Source organism: Macaca fascicularis, chromosome 1 (genome assembly GCF_037993035.2).
Source record: "Macaca fascicularis isolate 582-1 chromosome 1, T2T-MFA8v1.1".
Lineage (NCBI taxonomy): Eukaryota > Metazoa > Chordata > Mammalia > Primates > Cercopithecidae > Macaca > Macaca fascicularis.
In genome coordinates this window covers 124,557,207-124,576,608 of record NC_088375.1, presented here as the reverse complement: position 1 = coordinate 124,576,608, position 19,402 = coordinate 124,557,207, and the positions used below count along the sequence as shown (strand labels likewise).

Here is a 19,402-nt window from a genome sequence, read left to right as displayed (position 1 = left end):
ACTCAGTTGTCTTAATGATTTACAGGTCTTTATATAATCTTTATACTAGTGCTCTTTGTCTCACTTGTCATTTATTGTGTGTGGCTTAGGAAAAGTTGTAGAATTTGACCCTATTCAATTGGTAAATCTTTCCTTTGTGATTTTGTTATTGTTTGAAAAAGTAAAAGAATAAAGAATGGCTACTCCACAGGCAGAGCAGCCTATGGTTTTTTCTTATGTCTTTAAAGAAACTTCTCCTACCCCATGGTCACAAAAATTCTTACATTTTCATCAATACTTCAACAGCTCTGTGTTTAATGTTGGGCCTTAAATTCCAGATTTTAGTGAATAGTGTCAAGTTGGGGGTCTATTATTTTTAATGAGTAAGCAATTGTCCCAACTCTACTGGCTAGACCACCAGTCTGAAATACTACCTTTATCACACTAAACTCCCATGTGTACACAGGACGGTTTTTGAACTCCAGTTAAGTCCATCAGTACTACAGTTTTACTTCACCCAGTCTTCACAGGGACTCCAGTCCCATTTAACATACCTGCTCTCTCCAACTGTGCAATCTCTTTTTCTAGTACCCACTCTCAAGGCTTGGGCATGAACCTACAGTGCTTGAACTCAGTTGGGGAGTAGGGGGATGCCAGTGTTGCAGTGATTCAATTCATATCTTGATGATTCTCCACATATTCTTTTTCCCTTTTAGCCTTTATACCCAAGAGAAATTCAGCTGGACACCAGTAACCTAAATGCTATTTATTGAAAAGAGCAAAGAAAGAGTGCTGACCCCTTAGGGACAGGATGAAACAAAACAAGCTCTGCAAGTCTACCTCCTGCTCAGCATACAGGCTTGTTGCCCCACTGGGCCATCTTGTTGTTGATGGGCATCTTGAAGAACTGATCAGACTGTATATAGGCAGCGATTTTCTCCAAAGCCTGAAAGGAAAATACACCAAATCTTATAAAGACCCCAATCCAGTCCAACAGATGCATACCAAAACAGCAACCTTCACATGTTGCCTATGTCTACCTCCTCCACTTTTTGTAGACAGTGCCTTCAAGGTGTAGAAGTCAGGCTTTTCCCAAGACTTAAAGGTCTAGAGGTGTCCAACCATCGATCCCTTTAGGCAAAAGCCAGGCAAGAATCCACCACAACGGGATCCTACAGGGCCCAGGGAAGCCTGTGAGTGTTTTTATAAGAGAAAGGTGCAGGAAACATCACCTCAAAACGGCACATAAAAGCCTTCAGGTTTGGGAACTCATCCAGGCACTTGGGCTCAAATATACGGTTCTGATCCAAGATATCATAGGTGAGAAAATCCACAAAGGTGAGCTAGAAGAAAAGCAATAAGATGCTTGGATCTGAGGAGTAGTAGCCTGCAAAGATAGAAGGTATGCTCTTCTTTTCCCTTCTTCCTACCTTTTCCCCTGCAAACCATGAGAATTTCCCCAGAAACACGGAGAATTGTTTCAGTTGTCCAGGTAGCTCTTCCAAGTACTGAGGCTTCAGTTTTTCCTAAGAGGAAAAAACAGAATGAGAATAGTGGTGATCACTTTTGTAGTTAATCAGGGCACAGGCCAGTGATGGACATTTAGTAGCCCCTTGTCTAGATGGCTTCTCATTGCCTTCACTTGAGGATGGCAGGGTGGGAAGGAGGAGTTTGGAAAGAAGAGGCACCAGAACCGGAATTACATGACAAAACAAACCAAAAATTATAAGTTCTGTTTCTTATTCTAATAATCTGGGTTGGTGGGAAGGTAGCAGCAGCAGAATGAAACAGAGATAACCCTTGGGTTCCTAAATACCCCTTTTTCTGATACTCCATTCAGCAGATGTGTGCTAAAGAAACTCACGTGATCAGAGCTGTAACACAGCCTTATCAGTTGTGTGCGGAAATCCATTACTTGGTTCTCTATGATGTCCACTCGAATCTTTTCTTCCTCAGTCTCACCACCTGTAGGCCAAATGATAACAAATCACCCTTGGCACTGTCTACTCTCAGACAAACTACCAGCCTGGGGTCCCTCCCCAGCCCTACCCTACTCACACATGTTGTGCTTGCGAGCGATGTAGCGCAAGATGGCATTGCTCTGGGTGATCTTGTTCTTCCCATCCATGAGGTAGGGCAGCTGAAAGGAAAAGGACAGGCCAGATGAACAACCTACCTCTCTCTTGATTCCCTACCTCTCTCTCCTGGGGAAAAGAATACTTGCAGGGCAGTGAACAAGAAAGAGAAGATGCTGCATTAGGAGAAAAAAGAAAACAAGTAGAAGGCAGCAACTGGGTCCACGAGATTCTAGACAGGGGTTCTTAAATCAGTGTGTGTATGTGTGGGTGTATGTGCATGCCATGGACCTTTTCTCAGAATAAAGTTGTTAAAAGCATGAAGCAAAATAGATTATTTACACAACCAAAAAATATTTTAAAAAATTCAAATAGCATAATATGCCTATTAATGTATTAAATAGTAAGCAGATGTAATGACTAACATAGTCTCAAAGTAAATAACATATGTATATATTTATTTACACATATATAAATATCACTTAAAATATCTGCAATGCATTTAATAGAATATAAAACTACCTGATTTCAGGCTGGGCACAGTGGCTCACGCCTATAATCCCAACACTTTGGAAGGCCAAGGTGGGAGGATTGTTTGAGCCCAGGAGTTCAGGATCGGCCTGGGTAACATGGCAAAACCCCATCTCTAACAAAAATACGAAAATTAGCTCGGCATGGTGGCCTGTGCCTGTAGTCCCAGCTCCTTGGGAGGCTGAGGTGGGAGGACTGCTTGAGCCTGGGAGGTTGAGGCTGCAGTGAGCTGCGATTGTGCCACTGCACTCCAGCCTAAGCAACAGAGACCCTGTCTCAAAACAAAAGAACAAAAAACACACAAAAAAGAAAATACCTGATTTCTACTAGTGACAAAGTGACAGACATGGCTAATAACCAATGTCACTTATTGTCTCTCTTCACAATAAAAGGAAATCACTGTTGCTAGTGGTTAATGGGAATGAAAATACATATCCATCCAGTTGAAGGACCCCTGAATTCTATTTATTCTATCCAGGTTAAGATCCCCTATTTTGCATCCTTCTGTACCAGGCAGGAAAGAGGCAAGGATGGATACACTTGAAGGCTTTCCCTTCTGCCCGCCACCTCTACTAAAGCCACTTACATTAGGAAAGTCCAGGTCCAGCTTGAATTTCACATCCAGCCATTGGCTTCGATCATAGTCAGGAGCTGTAAGAGACAGAATTAAGTGGGACCCAACCTCCTTAATACCTCACCTGACAAGAGCGAAAGATCTAAAGAAATGACTTGGTCCCAATACCTCAAATTCCCGGGCCCCAAACGCATAACCATTGAGCCTCTGAGCCCTATTTGGTTAAGCATTAAGATGCGGTTGGGCTATGTTAAAGAGAGAACTCCGAGTTCCAGATAAAGGATGTGTCGCTATCCATCCAGACTGGGGCAGACGTCCCACCCGGCCTTGGCGCGATGCCACCACCCTCTGGGCCTAAGAAGACCTGGGCAGGTGGAGGGCCAGCTTGGCTACAAGGGCACGCAGAGCGGCATTACCTTCCCCACACGTGTATCGTTTCTCCTCATAGGAGGTATCCGTGAACTCCAGGAGCAGGCGGATGGCGTGCGCCAGCTGGGGGAAACAGCGGTTCAGCGACTGCGCAGCTCCCACCCATTCCCAACGCCCGCCCGCTAACGTCCCCGGCTCCGGGGCTGCCGGGCCCCTGCATCCTGCCGGGGCGGTGGTTAAGCTGCCCCCCAAGCCCGGCCCCGGCGTGGTCTCCTCGGCCCCTCCCCACAGGGCCCGCCATCCCAGAGGCTGGGCAGGGGTCGACGTCTGTGGCTCGGCAGCTCGAAAATGCTCCCGCGTAGAGCTGCTCCTACTGGAGACCGCGAACCCAGAGACCCGCCGTCTCCGCGTCCGTCTCTTTGGCCGAGCGGCTCTACCGTTGAGACGGCACTCACCCCACGAATATCCCAGTACCCCAAAACCATAGACGACTCGCACGACATGGTGAAGGATTTCCGAGCCTTGGCGGACTGGAGAAACCGTGAGCGGGAGGGGCTTTATACCCGACATAAGGGGGCGGGGCCCACGCGCTGGCGTCCTGACTCCGCCTCCGCCCCGTTCTCGGTCCCCTCCCTCCGCTGCTCCACAGGGCCGTGCGCAGGCGCGACTTCTGTCGGGGTTGGGGTTCAGGGCCTCGCAAGCCGAGGCGGGACACGGGCGGGAGCGCTGCAGGCGAGCAAGCGGACCGGAGGTTGAGGCTCCTCCCTTCCCCACGGGTGGGAGCCAGACTTCATTCATTAATGGTGTCAGTGAAGACGCGAAAAGCAACACTAGCCAGGCAGTTGGGACCCTAGTTACCCAGGGAGAGCGAGATTCGCGCCGTTTTTACCGAGCCAGCCGGGGCTGGAATGTGGGATAGGGAGACTGGGGCAAGACGGGAGAGTCGGACCAGCCTCTGACCACACAGAGCAGAGGATTCCCCACAGACCAAGCTCCCCTCTCTGTCAGTCAAGGACCTCTGCAACCTGACCCCAACGTGCTTTTCCAGTCCTATCTCGCCGTCAGCCCGTCACAACTTCATAAGCCAGCCCAACCCAAAAATGCTTGCTGTTCCTTCTACACACACTTGCATTTCCCGCCTTGGAGTGTTTGCCCTGTGATCCTCCTGCCTGCAGCCTAATATCCACAGCCTATCCTTCCTCAGCAGCCTTGCTCAAATGTCTGCCTTCTCCTTGAAGTCTTCTCAGAACCAACCTCTATGCTGGCCAGAAGAGGTCTCTTATCTTGAATGTTTCCTACCTTTGTTTCATGGGCTTAAGTAGTTTATGGTTTCCTTATTATAATTTCCTCCTCCTCCAACCCCTCCCACTTCCTAATGCTCACGCATTTAGGGAAATTAATCTTGCCCCTTTGTGTAGCATGGACTGGAGGAAGAAAGGTACTACCATTTTTCATTCACTCATTCATCTGTCCAACAATGTTTAACATGCCCGTTATGGACAGGCACTCTTTTAGGTACTGGGGATACAGAATTGAACTCAACAGACAAAATCCCTGCCCTCAGGAAGTTTACATTCTAATGGGGAATAAATAAACTAATATATAGTAAATATCTAGTAAGTCCGATGGTGATACACATCCTATAGAGAGAAATAAAATCGAGAAGAGGGGGGTCTCAGGGTGGGAATTGGGGGAGTCCTAGCAGGAAGGGGATTTGTGTTTTTAAAGGATATGTTCATAGAAGGCCTCATGAAGAAGTTAATCTTTAAACAAAGACCTGAAGGAGGTGAGAGATCAAGCCACTCTGCTGTAGGGGCCACCATGGGCTGACATAAATATAAAACAGAATAATTGCTGTTCGTTTTACAAGCATGTTTGCTCTGCTCCTGCCTGCACCCTAATGTCCACGGCCTACCCTTCCTCAAGTAGCCTTGCTCAAAAGCTCACCTATTCCTTGAAGCCTTCTCAGAATCACCCTCTATCCTGGCCAGAAGAGCTCTCTCCATCTCTTATCTTGAATCACTTCCTACCTGCAGGAGGCAGGGAGAACTCCAGGAAAAGGGAAACACCAAGTACAGGAGTGATCACTCTGTAGATTGCGTTTGAAACCAGAGACTAAATGAGATCACCATGGGAGCGCGAGTAGCAGAGATGAGGTCTAAGGGTTTGAGGTGCTCTGGCATATCAACATGTAAAGATTAGGGAAAAATGAGAGCGAACCAGCAAAGTAGTCTGAAAAGGAATCGCCAGGGAGGTAGGAGGAAAACAAAGGGCCTCGGAAGCCAAGTGAAGATGTTTAAAGGGAGAAGTGATCAACTGTGTCAAGTGTGGCTGATCAAGTAAGATGAAGATGGAGAATCAATGGTTGAATTTAGGAAAGTAGGGGTTTTGACCTTGACAGAGCAAGAGACCTGCAGGAGGCCCCTATAGTCATGGGAAGAACTAAGCTTCTGAATTTCAGCAGGGCCCATGCAAATGAAACGGGGCACAGATTTGCAGCAGGGTCAACTCGGGAGAGATAGGGTTCTAGTTGACTGTGGAGGAGTGACAGAGGAAGGAGTCCTGGGCAACTCTGAGGGTTCTGGCCAGGCCTCCACAGCACAGCCCTCAGGGCACTCTGAGCTCCTAGATCCCCTAGCTTGGGTGTGGGAAATCACATTTGCCCATCAGTTCAACTGAAGCAAGGTTGGGACTTTTAAAAAGGGCATTTTGCTAAACAGAAGAAAGGAAAAGAGTACAAACCACAGGGACAGGTGAAATTTATAATGCCTGTGTCTCTCATTCCCAAGAAAGCAAAAGGCCAGTCACAAATTCACCTGAGGTTTAAGATTAGCGTTTATTGAGTACCTATCATATGCCAGGCAATATCTAAGTGTTTACGTATGTTAGCTAATTTATTCCAATTTAAGCTGCACAACAACTTTAGGAAGTAGGTGTTACGCCCATTTTCTAGAAGAAACTTCCTGGAGCGGTTAGGGGAGTTGCTCCTCTAAGCTTGAGGTCCCACAGATGGTCTGGGATTCAAACCTAGATCTGTCTAATAACACAGTTGGTGCTAGTTTCCCTGCACTTGGCCATCTAAACAGCCTCTTGCTGCAAGGCAGTCTTCTTGGGAAGTCTGGGGAACACCAGGTGAAAACACTTTTTTCTGGTCATGAACAGTTTCCCTGCTTCTAGGCTCCTTTAGCTCTGGGAGGCAATGGAGGGTGATGGGTTAATACCTCCTCCCTCATCCCAAGAAATTAACTTTTCTGGGTAACTTTTGCCCTTGACAAGTCACACCCAAAGGGTCTCACCTTTTCTCTCTTTTGTGAGGGAAAATTGTTGCTTTCCTATTCTGTTAACAGCTATGAGAGATGATTTTCTGAGGCCAGGAACATTTTCTGAGGCCAGGAACTTAAGGGAATGACATAGGCAGTCTAAAAATAGGGCAGTCTGGGGCCCAGACAATGTTAGGGTCATGGACAAATTCAGCTAAGAGAGATTTAAGGGAACATCTTAAGAACCCTCAAATCCATAAGTACATTGGGCCTTATCTGTTGACTAAATTAATACAAGTATAGCTACTGGTATGTAGAGAGGGGACTCCTTTGAAATTAAAGAAAGCTACTTTTACTAAAAGATATACAAAGCTATGGACAGTCCAGATTCTTTGCTTAACCCTTGAGAAAACAGGGTCCCAAAGAGTGGAATGACTTGCTGGAGTTCACCCAGCCAGCTGGTGCAACTGACCAAAGCCCACAGCTGTCGATCCTTGTGCTCTTTGCTACTGTGAAGTGGTGTGCCTGCAGCTGTGCTGGGTGCCTTGGAATATACTGAGAGACGCGTGTGCGAAAAAGATGGTGAGCATAGCTTTATTTTGGAGTTTGTTTGGAAAGAGAGTCAGGAGAGCTTGGACCATGATTCTCAAATTCTGATTCCCAGCTCCAGGTTGCTGTGTGAATGTCCACTCACATTCAAACAATCTGGCTCAGTGATGGATGTAGGCTTGCTGCTGTTTTCATGCCAAGTGTTCCAGCCCTTCCTGCCTCCCTGCCTTTGGTCTCCCTCAGGCCCAGAAGAAGCCGCGAGGGAGGCACATGACAAGCTTGAAGATGCTTTTATTGAGAAGGAGAGGGACTGAACAGATTCTTGACAAGCCTAGGCATAAATGCTCCAGGTTTGGGAAAGAGATAAAATAAATAGGTGGTTACTGGGGAGACTCCAACACAGCCAGAATAGGCACGGTTTGCTTCAGCCTCTGGGCCTGTCCATTGTTTTCGCTGTGTGAGCTGGGGCGTGGGGTTTGCTGCAAACTGGGATCCAGAAGAGGAATTCTCGGGGCTCTAATGGGTATCAGATCTGCCATCTTGCATCAGCAGGGCCTGGTTCTTGGAGGTGTCTAAGCTGGTGCCTAAGGGCTTATCTGAGGAAAGAAAAAGATTCAGATGAGGCTGGTGGCAGGTGAGGGATCTGCAGAGCTTATGCCACCAATAAGCTTGGAACCTCAAGGTAAGCCTGAATGCATGAAGCTAAGCCCCTGGGGGAATATCCTGTGCCCAGCACCCGCCACACTCAGTTCTGCCCCAGGGCTGGGCCGGCAGGCTTGTCAACTTCGCACTGTCTCTCACCCAGGAGCACCAGACAGTCCCAATGGGTGTCAGGACCCCAGGGTGTCCTCACCCCCAGCATCCTTCTGACAGCCTCCAGCCGGGACAGGATTCTTGGGGCCTCCTGTGGACATAGCATCTGTAGCTCCCCAGGTCTCATGTGAAGTAGCTGGCTCCCCGTCAGGGACCCAAGTGTCCTCACCGTGCTGTGAACGAAACAGCAAAAGCCATCAGTGGTGCACTGGAAGCACTCTAGGCCTGAGCATTTGGGTAGAAAAGGGGCTCTTTGGGCTTGGAGGTTGGGGTTACAGAAAAATTCATGGAGTAGGCTGTCTGGGAGTGAAGGAGTAAAGTCAGCATTTGGCTTTAGCCAATTTCAGAACTTCCAGGCTTGAAAGAAATGCTCTGGGAGAGAATCTTCTGGCTGGGGAGGGGCGACTGAGCTGGCAGCTGGGGTTCTTCCTGAGTCCACTCCCCTGATCCTTGCTGCCTTTGCCACAGCAGGGTTCCCCACTTAATCTCTAATGTAGGCTTGAACACGCCTCTGCTCTGTCCTCTAACTCAGCAGAGACAGTGCTGGATCGGGGTCATGTACAATGTAGGCCAGGTTGTATGTTCTGGGTCTCTGGGTTTCCTTGGTTAGCCCTTTATAAAGTTTCTCCCTCCACATCCGGTAGGGCCAGGCACTCACACAACGGAGAAGTTCTCTGCCTGCAGCCAGGCTGTGACCTCTTCAGGCCTCGAGCTAAGTCGAAGCATTGGAACCTAGAATCAGGGGGAACCAGGGGTCAGAGTCCATCTCATCTCACAGTCAACCATAGCCCCTAACATCTGGGTCCCTTCTCTAGGTTCCCATCAAATCACTTCTCTTACTCTGTGGCTTTCTGGTCTGGTGGGGAGCTGGTCTTATTCTCTGCTCTGGCCCCATGATAAAGTTGGCACACACTAAGCATGCAATAATACGGTCTAAATCAAACCAAGACTATCTCCTCCACTTGCCACTGAATCCTCCTCACCCCCACCTCCAACTCAGGACTTAGGGCTCTGGATAGTCCAGGCTGGGTAGTACCCGAGAGGGTGACCGGTCCTGGGTCCCAGAGGTCCCCGACTGCAGGGGCTCCAGGATGTTGCTGGGAATGTAGCCGCTCTGTCCTGCTTCGTTCTTCACCAGCCACCACCGCTTGCTATGGTCCAGAACCTGCCAAGAGTCACCACCTCAGTCCCCTGAGCCTCTGTCCAGCCAGCCTGCCCTCCCCACACAAGGCTTTCTCCCTCTGGCCCTTTCCTACCCTCCTTCTCCCTCTCTAGGCCACCCACCTTGGCAGCCCCCTCCCTGGACCACCCACCCTTGGCTGCCTGTAGCTCCCACTAACCACCACCTCCTTTTCTAGCCTCTGGCCCAAGCCTCACCTCCAGCTCTTCTCCCTGGACCACAGTCAGTTCCCGTGGGTTCCTAGCTTCAAACTCATACAAGACTTGCATTTTCAGGGCTGACTGGACAGGTTTGGGGCTGGAGGGTCTGGAGTTGGGGTCCCCAGGCTGAGGGTCATCGTTGTGTGTCTTCTCCTGAGGAAAGTGTGAGGTGCTCCCTAACCTATGACTTCCCCTCCTAAGAAATAGAGTCAGGATGGCTGGAGAATGGGGCCTCAGAAATTGAGCGTATGTCCCAGCCCTGAGAGTCCCCCCAGGTATCTCCTGCCTGCAGTCTGATGGTGACTTTTGGGTTTCTTTAGAGTTTGCTGGCAGGTCAATGTTAGGTGGGGCTTGGAGCGGGGCTTTCTGACGGCAGGAGGGGTCTGAAATGTCATTGATTTCTGAAGACATTTCCGGGAGTGGAATTTTCTACATCTGAGCTCTGCCCTAAGCACTTTATACTTGAGTTTGGGAGATCAGAAACATGTGTGGGTAGTCTCATGAGAAGAAGCTATGGGAGCCTAGGAGGGTAGAACACTGATTTTCCCCCAAGGTAGGAGAGGGATGTCCTTGTACATGTTTGTCTGGCTAAAAGAGACCCTGTTGGCTCTCTTGAGATGTAGAGAGCCAGAGATCCAAAGGAACAGCCCTGTCCCTCCCTCCCCAGGACCACACGGTCCCTACTTAGCCCAAAGCATACCGAAGGGAAACAGGGGCCTGGTATCCTAAGGGTGCCTGTAAGGGACAGAACAGAGAGTGAGTAAGAGCAGGAGGCAGCCAGCATGGTGGGAGGGAGCTGGGGTATCTGACCACAGGCATAAGCAGCTCACACACAGCTGCCTCCTGTCCCTTTTCCTGTCTCCCCCAGTATACAGATACAGGTGCCCACATGAACCCACCCACCCACCACTTGGAGATGGGGCCTCAGAAATTGAGCCTATGTCCCAGCCCTGAGAGTCTCCCCAAATATCTCCTGTTTGTAGTCTGGTGGTGACTTTTGGGTTTCCATGGAATTTGCTGACTTGCCAGTGTTAGGTCACACTAGTTGTGTGACCATGGTTTGGATGGGGAGGGCAGAAACTAGCCAGGGACTAGGGCTGTGGGTAGGGCTCTGTGCCAAGCTCCCCTTACTTGGCTGGAGGGCTCAGGAAGTTGCCAGTCATCTGAAAATGTGGGTTGGTAGGGCAGCGGCTCATCGCCTGTCCAGTCGGCCCTGAAGAGAGAAACAAAGCTGAGTTCACATCCACTCTGTGAACTCTGATGCCAGGCTGTGGGATGTGGAGAGGGAGGGGATGGCAGGGCCTAGCCTCAGGAATCTTTTGGCTAATAGGTGACATGGTCCATGTGCACAGATGAAAGGCCCCGACACCCACAAAGGAGCAAACAGCTAAGCCTGGACACATCCCACAGAGCAGGTGTCTGGGGGCCAGCCTCACCTCTGCCCGTGAGGTAAAGATACACCACCTCCGTAAGAACATGATGGACGCTTCATTGCCCTGATTGGGCGTTTGGATTGAAGTAGTGGAACTACAAGAGCTTTTGGGCTGGTCAACACCCCAGGGGGCTTGTGCAGTATTTTTCTAGGCTGTTTTTAGTTTCCTGGCAGCAGATCCTTTTCTTTCTAGCTAAATTGTTTGTGGATTTCCACCTTGTAAGTAGACTGCAGCTGAGCTGCTCCCGTTGACTCTGGGATGGGCTGGTCCTTGCCTCTCAGCCTCCCCCCTCCCACTGCACAGGGCCCAGGAGGACCATGCTGTTTGTGGCCTTCAGGCTTGCCGTGCTTGGAATATTTTCCTCTTGTCTGTCCAGGAAATGCCCATTCATTTCCTTGAAGAAGTTCCCTTCCTTGCTTCACTGGGGCAGAAGTAAATATTCTGCTGAACTTGGTACATCCCTGGGTTATTGCTCTTCTCACACTGCATTGCTCATGATTCTTTTCTCTTTGTTTCTTACTATATATAGATCTCCTTGGGGGCTGTACCCCTAGTACAGTGGCTGATACACAGGAGGCAGCTATTAAGTGTTTATTCAATGGGAACAAAGGAAAGATTCCCTCGTCTGAATCTTTTTAATTGGTTCCTTCTGTGCCTTAGAAACATGCTTGGGTCTTGACCCTAATACTACTCCTTATAAGCTGTCATCCTATTACTTTCTTCTTACCAAGTTTTTTGAGAATATGCCTATATCCTCTGCCTATATATTCTTATCTCTGTTTCTTTCATTATTCCTGCAACCTGGTTTATACTTCTGCCATTACTTTATTGAAACTAGTCCATTTAAAATCCTGATTGCCAAATCCAATGGCCTTGTATGGTCTCTGTTCTTCTGGATGACCACAACATTTAGTGTTACTTATAGTTTTGGGTCAATTTGCCAAAAATCAAGTTATCTAAATATAATTTGCCTGAAATTGAACTCTTTTGAGGGTTTTTACATATCTTAGATATTCTATTTTCTATGTTTCTTTCATTTATTTCTGGTTATGTTAAGAAATTAGAAAACATCTAAGGGCACATCTGACTTAATATTACATTTAGAAGTATTTATCAATTGTACATCATTTTATGAATACTGAAGTTGTTTTGCATCTTTGTGGGTATTTGAAAAATTATATGTGCTAATCTGTTTTTATAAGGACTGAAATTGTAGAAGTAAGGGTGGGTTTTGAAATACAAAATGGTGTGTTTGACATGATTATTCAATGTTAAAGTGGCTGAATGAAGGAATTTGAGGCCCTCTTATTTGAGTCTATTGTGGAACCTCTGTTTTCCTCTCCTGCTAGTGCTAGACAGATACCAGAGCTATTCCCACGGACAGTGGGAGCCCAGCACAGCCCCAAGAGCTGTGAGACTGGCTTATTCAGGTACTCTTAGTCCCAGGGTTTTGGACAAGGGAACACTGGTATGAGATGGGAGGTCCAGAACTGATAAGTAATTTCATTTTAGTGACTGCACAGAGGGTGCATAAAAATAGATTGTTATGGGTGGAAACAACCCACGTGTCCATCAACAGATGAACGAATAAACAAAATGTGTCATATTCATAACAACGGGGTATTATTCAGCTATAAAGAGGAAGGCAGTTCTGATAGATACTACAACATGGAAGAATCGTGAAGACATTATTTTAAGTGAAACAAGCCACATACGGCAGGACGAATATTGTCTGATTTCACTTATATGAGGTTCCTAGAACAGGCAACATATTTCTCATAGAGACAGAAAGTAGAATAGAGGTTTCCAAGGGCTGAGGAGTGGGTAATGGGGAATTATTATTTAATGGGTACAGAATTTCTGTTTGGGATGATGAAAAAGTTCTTAAAGTACTGTAGATAATGGTGTTGGTAGCACACATTGTTAATGAACGTAATGCCATTGAATTATACACTTAAAATGGTTAAAATGATAAAAATGGTTAATTTCATGCTATGTATATTATACCATAATGAAAAACAGATAGTTTTGAACTATAATTCATGTCTTCAGACAAACTGGACACAAAATTTTGTAAATGGGGCTGAATTGAAAAGAACTGGTCATGGTGGAGTGCGGTGGCTCATGCCTGTAATCTCAGCATTTTGGGAAGCTGAGGTGAGGGGATCCCTTGAGCTCAGGAGTTCAAGACCAGCCTGGGCAACATGGCGAAACCCCATCTCTATAAAAAAATACTAAAAATAGACAGACATGGTGGTGGCACACAGGTGGCACACTGTGGTCCTAGCTATTCAAGAAGGTGAGGTAGGAGGATTGCTGGAGCCAGGAGGTGGAGGCTGCAGTGAGATGAGATCATCACGCCACTGCACTCCAGCCTGAGTGGCAGAGCGAGATCTTGTCTCAAACAAAATAAAAGTGGTTATTAGGCAAATAACTCCAAGGAAAGATTCATTTCCCTGTTGGCTTTTCTGCTTTTCTAAAGCTTTTTCTCTTGGTTTTCATCCCTCTGCTCTTCAGGTTCTCCTTAACTCTTCTGCCTTCTTAACCCTTTTTGCATTCGCCATGTAGAAGTTTGCCAAGGCCCTTGCCTCTTCTTTCATGGAATAGAACAAACTATGCTTGTCAAGGTACGTTCAGGGGCTCCCTCTGGAGTGCTCCCCAGTAGCTGTGCCTCCAGCCATCACTTCCGTGCATCCCCTCTCAGCTGCCCAGCCACCAGGCCTCTGTGGAATGTTCCAAGGATGCCTCAGATCAGCGTGCCCAAGCTGGTTCCTCCCACTCCCCTGGCTCTCATCTGTTTGACTTTTTGTTTTGTTTTGTTTTTTGAGATGGAGTTTCCCTCCTGTTGCCCAGGCTGGAGTGCAGCGGGGCGATCTCAGCTCACTGCAACCTCCGCCTCCTGGGTTCAAGTGATTCCCCTGCCTCAGCCTCCCAAGTAGCTGGGTTTACAAGCGTGCACCACTACACCCAGCTAATTTTGTATATTTGGTAGAGACGGGGTTTCACCATGTTGGCCAGGATGGTCTCGAACTCCTGACCTCAGGTGATCCGCCCACCTCAGCCTCCCAGAGTGCTGGGATTACAGGCATGAGCCACCGCACTGGCCTCCTTTGGCTTTTTTGTCCAGCTGCCCATCTCACAGTTACCCCTGCAGGGAGTATCTCTTTCTTTCTTAACCCCTGGCTCATTGGTTGCCAAGTCTTACTGATATTACATTTGCAGCATCTCTTACGTCAGTAATTCTTAAATTTGGGGCTGGATTGAGACAAAGTTTTCACTTTGTCCTTGACAAAAATGAGAAAATATTTTAGTAGAAGGTTGCCATCTCCCTTTTCTTGGGAAAAACTGTTCTTTTTTCTGAGATAACATGTTTCAGTAGTGGGTGATGGCAAATGTGCACTTTTCTTTTGTTAATAAACTGTTTGCACTTAGCCAAATAAGAAGTTGGGAGCTCTGTGTAGAGTCCCCCAAGTAGCTCTGAAATATTTCTGGTCTGTGGCAACGTAGAGCCTGGCCACCTCTGATGTCCTGCCTGATGCCTCCATGCCCGACCCCCAATTCAGTTCAGGCCTTGTCTTCACTCACCGGCTAGTGGTCCAGGCCAGGCCCAACCCCATCCAAAGGTTACTCTCAGGTGGGCTTAGACAGGACTGTAGCAGGTTGATGGCTTTAGGGGTGAGGAGGGGTGAGATCACTTGGGCTGCTAGGCCAGCCTCAGGGCACTTGGCCAGGATCTAGGGGAGAGATGGAAAATGTCAGGAAGCCTAGGCTCCCACAGGGCCCAGTGTGGGTGGGAAAGGCCCAGAGTCCCTGGCTTCCCACTTTTGCAATCGTAGGATGTTAATTCCTGCAAGTGTCCCCATCTGCCTTGGGCCTGCTGCTCCTTCCTGTCTCCCTTGGAGCCTTGGCGTCCTTGGCTCTGACCCCAGCCCATCTGGTTCCACCCTGGCCCCTGCTCCCCCATCCCCCTCCACCAGCCTCCTTTCCTCCCTCTACTCCTTCTTGACTTCAGCCTGTGCCTCTTCACCACCCTGTCCTCCCTTGACTCACGAAGTTCAGGGATTTGAAGAGAATGTGCACGAGCTCAGGGGCACTTGTCTCCTGCAGCCAGGTGGCCAGCCTTCCCTGGGGACACAGGGCAATGCCTGTCACCACCCTTCACTCCACCCCATCTTCACCAGGGCACCATAATTGTTTTATGCCTTGGCTAGAAGGCTGGCACTTCCCACAAGTCCCAAGAGGGGAGGGGAGGTTCTAGGGGGAGTAGATGGAGAAGAAAAAGGCTTGGGATGATTGAGTCCAGACAGCAGAGGATTAGTGGGGAGGAAGGGGAAGAGGAGAGGTCTGGTGAAGTTGTGGGGAGCCACCTACCAGGAGGTTGAAGCTGTACTTGATTTTCTGGAAGCAGTCAATGTACTGTGCCTGGGTGAGACCTGGGAGAAGGGGCAAGGCAGTGGGCCACAGATCACCCCAAGACACCCTTCGTCCTCTCTCCTGGCCCTCAGTACTCACCTCCCTGGTCCTTGCTTTTTTTCCCAAATTTCTTCTTCTTCCTGCTGGTCTTTGCCTGGACCTTCTCCAGCTTTCCCATGAACAGCTCAATGTCCCTTAGGACATGGTTCAGCACTTCCTGGGCCCCAAACAACGCATGGCCTTGAATGGGCAGTTGGGCCTGCTCTAGAACTCCCAACATGCCTCCCGCACCCCTCCCCACCACAAGCCCCAGCCTCAGGCCGGGCCTGGAGTATAAACAAGCTTCTCTGGCCTCCTGGCCCAGGCCCTGGCCATCCTGGGACCCTGGCCTCCTAGAAAAAGAGGGAGGGTTGTGTCCTTCCTTTTCCCAGGCCCAGAAAGCCTCAGCAAGCTCAAGACCACCTGCAGTTACCTCGTCCCTCTCTGGGTCCTCGGGGGAAGAGGGCCGCCTTGGAGGAGGCGGAGTAAAGACACTTGGTTCTCGGGCACTGGGGTAGTGTGGCAGGGGCCTTGGGGATGGCAGGAGGCCTGCAATGTAAGGGGACCATGGATCTAGATCTTAGATCTTTGACTTTTTATCGAAACTTTCTCCTCCACCTGCCCCCATGCCTCAAACTTACTGTGCTCTAGGGTCCTCTGGTGGGGCTGTTCTGGAGGGAGCCCCCGCTCCAGAGAGAGTGCCTGCTCCAGAGGGAGTGGCCTTTCCATAGGAGGCCCCCTCCATCTGTCCTGGCCTGGGTGAAGGCCTCCAAGTTGGGGTCTGCTGAGGACATGGTAGGGGCCACATCTTTGACAAGGTTCTTGGGAGAGAGGCCCTCCCCACACTTCTGCTCCAGGACCCAGGGGCACCACCACCTCTCTCCAGGAGTCGTACCGCCTGCTCCCTGGTCTCCTTCTGGACCCACCCCTGACTCCACCCTGCCTCATCTGCCTACCCTCTGGGCCCTCTCGGGTCCTATCTCAGTCTCTGAGGACAATCTCTAGTGCCCCCTGGGCCCAGCTCCTTCCCTATGCCCACCTCTGTCCCGGCTCCTCCTCAGTCCAGGCCCAGGTTGGTTGGGCCACAACCTTCTGGGTCCCCCAAGATATGGGGTCAGGGTCTGGCCCTCGAGGCTGAGCTGGGAGGCCCCATAGGTGGGCTGGGCCGAGGCTGCCTACCTTTGCTCCAGCTCTTCCTCCAGAGCCTTCTGCAAGCTGGTCCTCAGTCGCTCTGCCTGGGAAGCAGCAGTCAGGCAGGCTAAGTTTGTGTGTGTGTGTGTGTGTGTGTGTGTGTGTGTGTGTGTGGTGGGGTGATAGTCGATGAACCCCACCCCTGACCAATCACCCCTGACCACTCACCCCCACTTCCTGGCACTGGAAGAGCAGAGTGCTGGTGCCTGGCAGGCCTGGCTCCTGCACGGTGATGGACAGGATGGAGTTGTAGGAACATGTGTTGAGCGCCACATTCATGGCCTGGATGCTGTTCAGGCGGTAAGAGTCCAGCTCCTCCTGGGCCAGGTGGAGAGGTCAATTGTGAGGCCACCAAGAGCCAGGTGTGGCTTCTGGGAGCTCCTGACCAGCTCGTCCTAGCCCTTTGGTGACTTGGGGCTGGGGTGTCAGCTACCTGACTCTTGTGCCTCTGTCCCCTGTCTCTTCCTAGGCCTGGGTGTGTGTTGTATTTGGGGCGGGTGGCTGCCCTTTGGGGCATGGAGGGTGGAGTTCAAGAGCTAGTGCTTGCTTCCCCACAGCCCACGCTGGCTATGGCTGGGTTTGCTGGGAGGGCTGACCTTGGTCTCAATGTCCAGCAGCTGCAGCCAGCCATCCCTGACCTGAAGGATCAAGTCTTGGCTCCACACCCGGCCCTGCGCATCCATCTCGAACAGCTTCTGCAAGGCATCCTTGGGCCCCTGGACTTTCTGACTCCCCAGCTTGCATGTCATCAAGTGCTGCAGGGAGAGGGGCAGGACTGGGAGAAAGCTCAGAGAGGGGGACCACAGGCATGCTGGGTAGAGAAAAGCAGAAGAGGAAGAAGACATGTCCTTGGCCCCCTTGAGGTGGGAGGTTCTAGGCTTCAGATAAAGCAACTTTCCAGGGCCAATGTGAGGGCCGGTGTCGAAGCACTGGGGCCAGGGATGGGGGCTCCAACTCTGAGTCTGAGGGGCTGCAGGAGGGGTTTGAAGACTCTAGAGGAAGGACAGGCATGGCCTTTACTAGTCCAGGCCAGGTGAGGCAGCTGGGTGGTGGTGGATGTGCGATCCAGCCACCCAACAAATAGCTCCTCTGGAGGGGATACAGGACCCTTAGATTCTGTCCCTGGCTTCCTTTGTTCCCTTTGGGAACTCAGTCTCAGCCCAGTCTTCCTCCTCACTCACCCAGAATTCCTGTCTCTTTCTCCCTGGTTCATGCCTGGAGACATCCATTGTGATCTCAGTCTCTGCTCAAGTCCTTGCCTACTGCTAGGCTGACCATTCAGGAGTTTTTTGCTGTTATCCAGTTTCCTTTAGGAGCCCCTCCCTTCTCCCAGTCAAACATTGCCTTCACAAGGCCCCTTCCACCCAGGCTTCTTGTGAGGGGAAGATGCAGCCTGCCTCCTGCCCCTTGACCCCCACCCCTGCCCAGGGCCCAGCTCCTCTCCCTGTGTTCACACTACCAGCATGTTCAGGGGACCCTGGCATTGTGAGCAAACTCCATCCTCCTGAACGTGTCTCCTCTTGCTCTGCCTGCTGGGCCTAAAGTAAGCCTGTTCTCAACCTTCACTTTACAGAGAAGCTGAGTCCTCCTGGCCTCTCCTCAGCTGGCTGTGGGAGCCCTGCCTCTGCTGCCCTGTGGGACCTCCAGACCATCTCCCCAGCTCCCTCCCTGCTTGTTCTCCACTGGAGTCCTAACAGTGGAGCTCTTCTACCCCAGAGCTCCAGCCTGACCCTGTGCCTGCTCTCCCCACCACGCCCTTATAGCCTGTGCTTCGCCTTCACCTTGGTGTCGACAGCCCTTCAGGCACCTAAATCTTGCAGTGCCTGCGTCATCCTCCCTGGCAGAGCCAGAGACTCCTTTCTAGCCTTGGAGCAGCCTTGGAGCTGCTCACACTCACCCTGGAGGCTTGGGCCCAAATGGCTCCCCTCTCCAACAGTGGCCATCTCAATCCTCCACAGGGCCCAAAGACCTTGCACACTCCCGCCTCCAGCCATGCAAGGTCTTGGGCAATGGAGCAGTGCCCTGGGGACTCGGGCAGCAGGGAGTTGGGAGACAGGTGAGGGTAGGTGGGTGGGTGGTTGCGAGTGCTTCCTATCCCATCCCGCTGCTACTTCTTCCTGTCTGGGGACAGGACACCCACCCGCTCAACCTCCAGCCAGGCCTGCTTTGCCCACTCCGACCACCCCTCCTACTCCCCAACACTGAGCAGATGCTCTGGCAGGCTTGCTGGATCTGAATCCATGGGACATGGTTGGGACAGGCTGTTGGCTTCCAGGGCAGGGACTTGTGTGAGGTGTCCATGTTCTGGCAGGGCAGTGGGCACACAGGAACACTTGGGTTTAGTTGGACACTGCCCAGGGCTGCAGAAGTACTCACCTCCACCCTGTGCTGCAGGAGGGTGGGCTCTGAGGTGAGGTTCTGGGAGTACTCCTTCCGGTGCACTACAGGGGCACAGAGCAAGGGGTGGGAAGCAGGCAGAAGAGCGAGGTGAGACTCAGGCAACTGCTGGGGGCAGTTGTTGTGAGGAAGAGGGAGTGGAGGATGGGACGTTCAGGGGGCTCAGTGGGAGGGCAGGGGAGACAGGCCTGCCAGGAGCTTACAGTAAATGGCTCTGCTGCTGGGCCTTGACATGTTGACGCTGCTGAGGACGGCTCCCTAGAACCCAAAGTGAACCAGAGGCAGCCTTCAGAGCTGGGGAAAGGGGAACCAGGCACAGCAGGGCAGGACAGTTGCTATTGCTCTGACTGGGGGCCTCTGGGACCAGACCCAAAGCCCCTGGCTCCAGGGGCCCTTTCC

The 19,402-nt window shown here is 50.6% G+C and overlaps 2 protein-coding genes across 4 annotated transcripts; both read right to left on the bottom strand.

The window, feature by feature from the left end:
• Positions 1 to 732: 732 nt before the first annotated feature.
• On the bottom strand, positions 733 to 4,115 carry GSTM3 (glutathione S-transferase mu 3). Of its 2 annotated transcripts, XM_045365726.3 has the most exons (8): positions 3,984 to 4,060; positions 3,576 to 3,651; positions 3,172 to 3,236; positions 2,038 to 2,119; positions 1,844 to 1,944; positions 1,410 to 1,505; positions 1,212 to 1,322; positions 733 to 925 (listed from the first exon to the last, which is right to left on the bottom strand). In XM_045365726.3, the coding sequence occupies exons 1-8, from the start codon at positions 4,029 to 4,031 to the stop codon at positions 827 to 829; spliced, it is 678 nt and encodes a 225-aa protein (XP_045221661.1). In that variant the 5' UTR covers positions 4,032 to 4,060; the 3' UTR covers positions 733 to 826. The 2 variants fall into 2 exon arrangements, with proteins under 2 accessions (XP_045221661.1, XP_045221667.2); XM_045365732.3 differs by lacking the exon at positions 3,576 to 3,651 and having other exon boundaries at positions 3,984 to 4,115.
• Positions 4,116 to 7,610: 3,495 nt separating this feature from the next.
• Positions 7,611 to 18,983, bottom strand: EPS8L3 (EPS8 signaling adaptor L3). Of its 2 annotated transcripts, none has more exons than XM_005542440.5 (16): positions 17,203 to 18,983; positions 16,775 to 16,924; positions 16,595 to 16,650; positions 16,057 to 16,196; positions 15,849 to 15,964; positions 15,476 to 15,593; positions 15,335 to 15,396; positions 15,014 to 15,088; positions 14,549 to 14,697; positions 10,662 to 10,743; positions 10,231 to 10,265; positions 9,528 to 9,726; positions 9,187 to 9,315; positions 8,809 to 8,882; positions 8,191 to 8,323; positions 7,611 to 7,933 (listed from the first exon to the last, which is right to left on the bottom strand). In XM_005542440.5, exons 1-16 carry the CDS (start codon positions 17,449 to 17,451, stop codon positions 7,922 to 7,924), a joined length of 1,779 nt encoding a protein of 592 aa, XP_005542497.3. In that variant the 5' UTR covers positions 17,452 to 18,983; the 3' UTR covers positions 7,611 to 7,921. The 2 variants fall into 2 exon arrangements, with proteins under 2 accessions (XP_005542497.3, XP_005542496.3); XM_005542439.5 differs by having other exon boundaries at positions 16,057 to 16,199; positions 17,203 to 18,339.
• Positions 18,984 to 19,402: the final 419 nt, after the last annotated feature.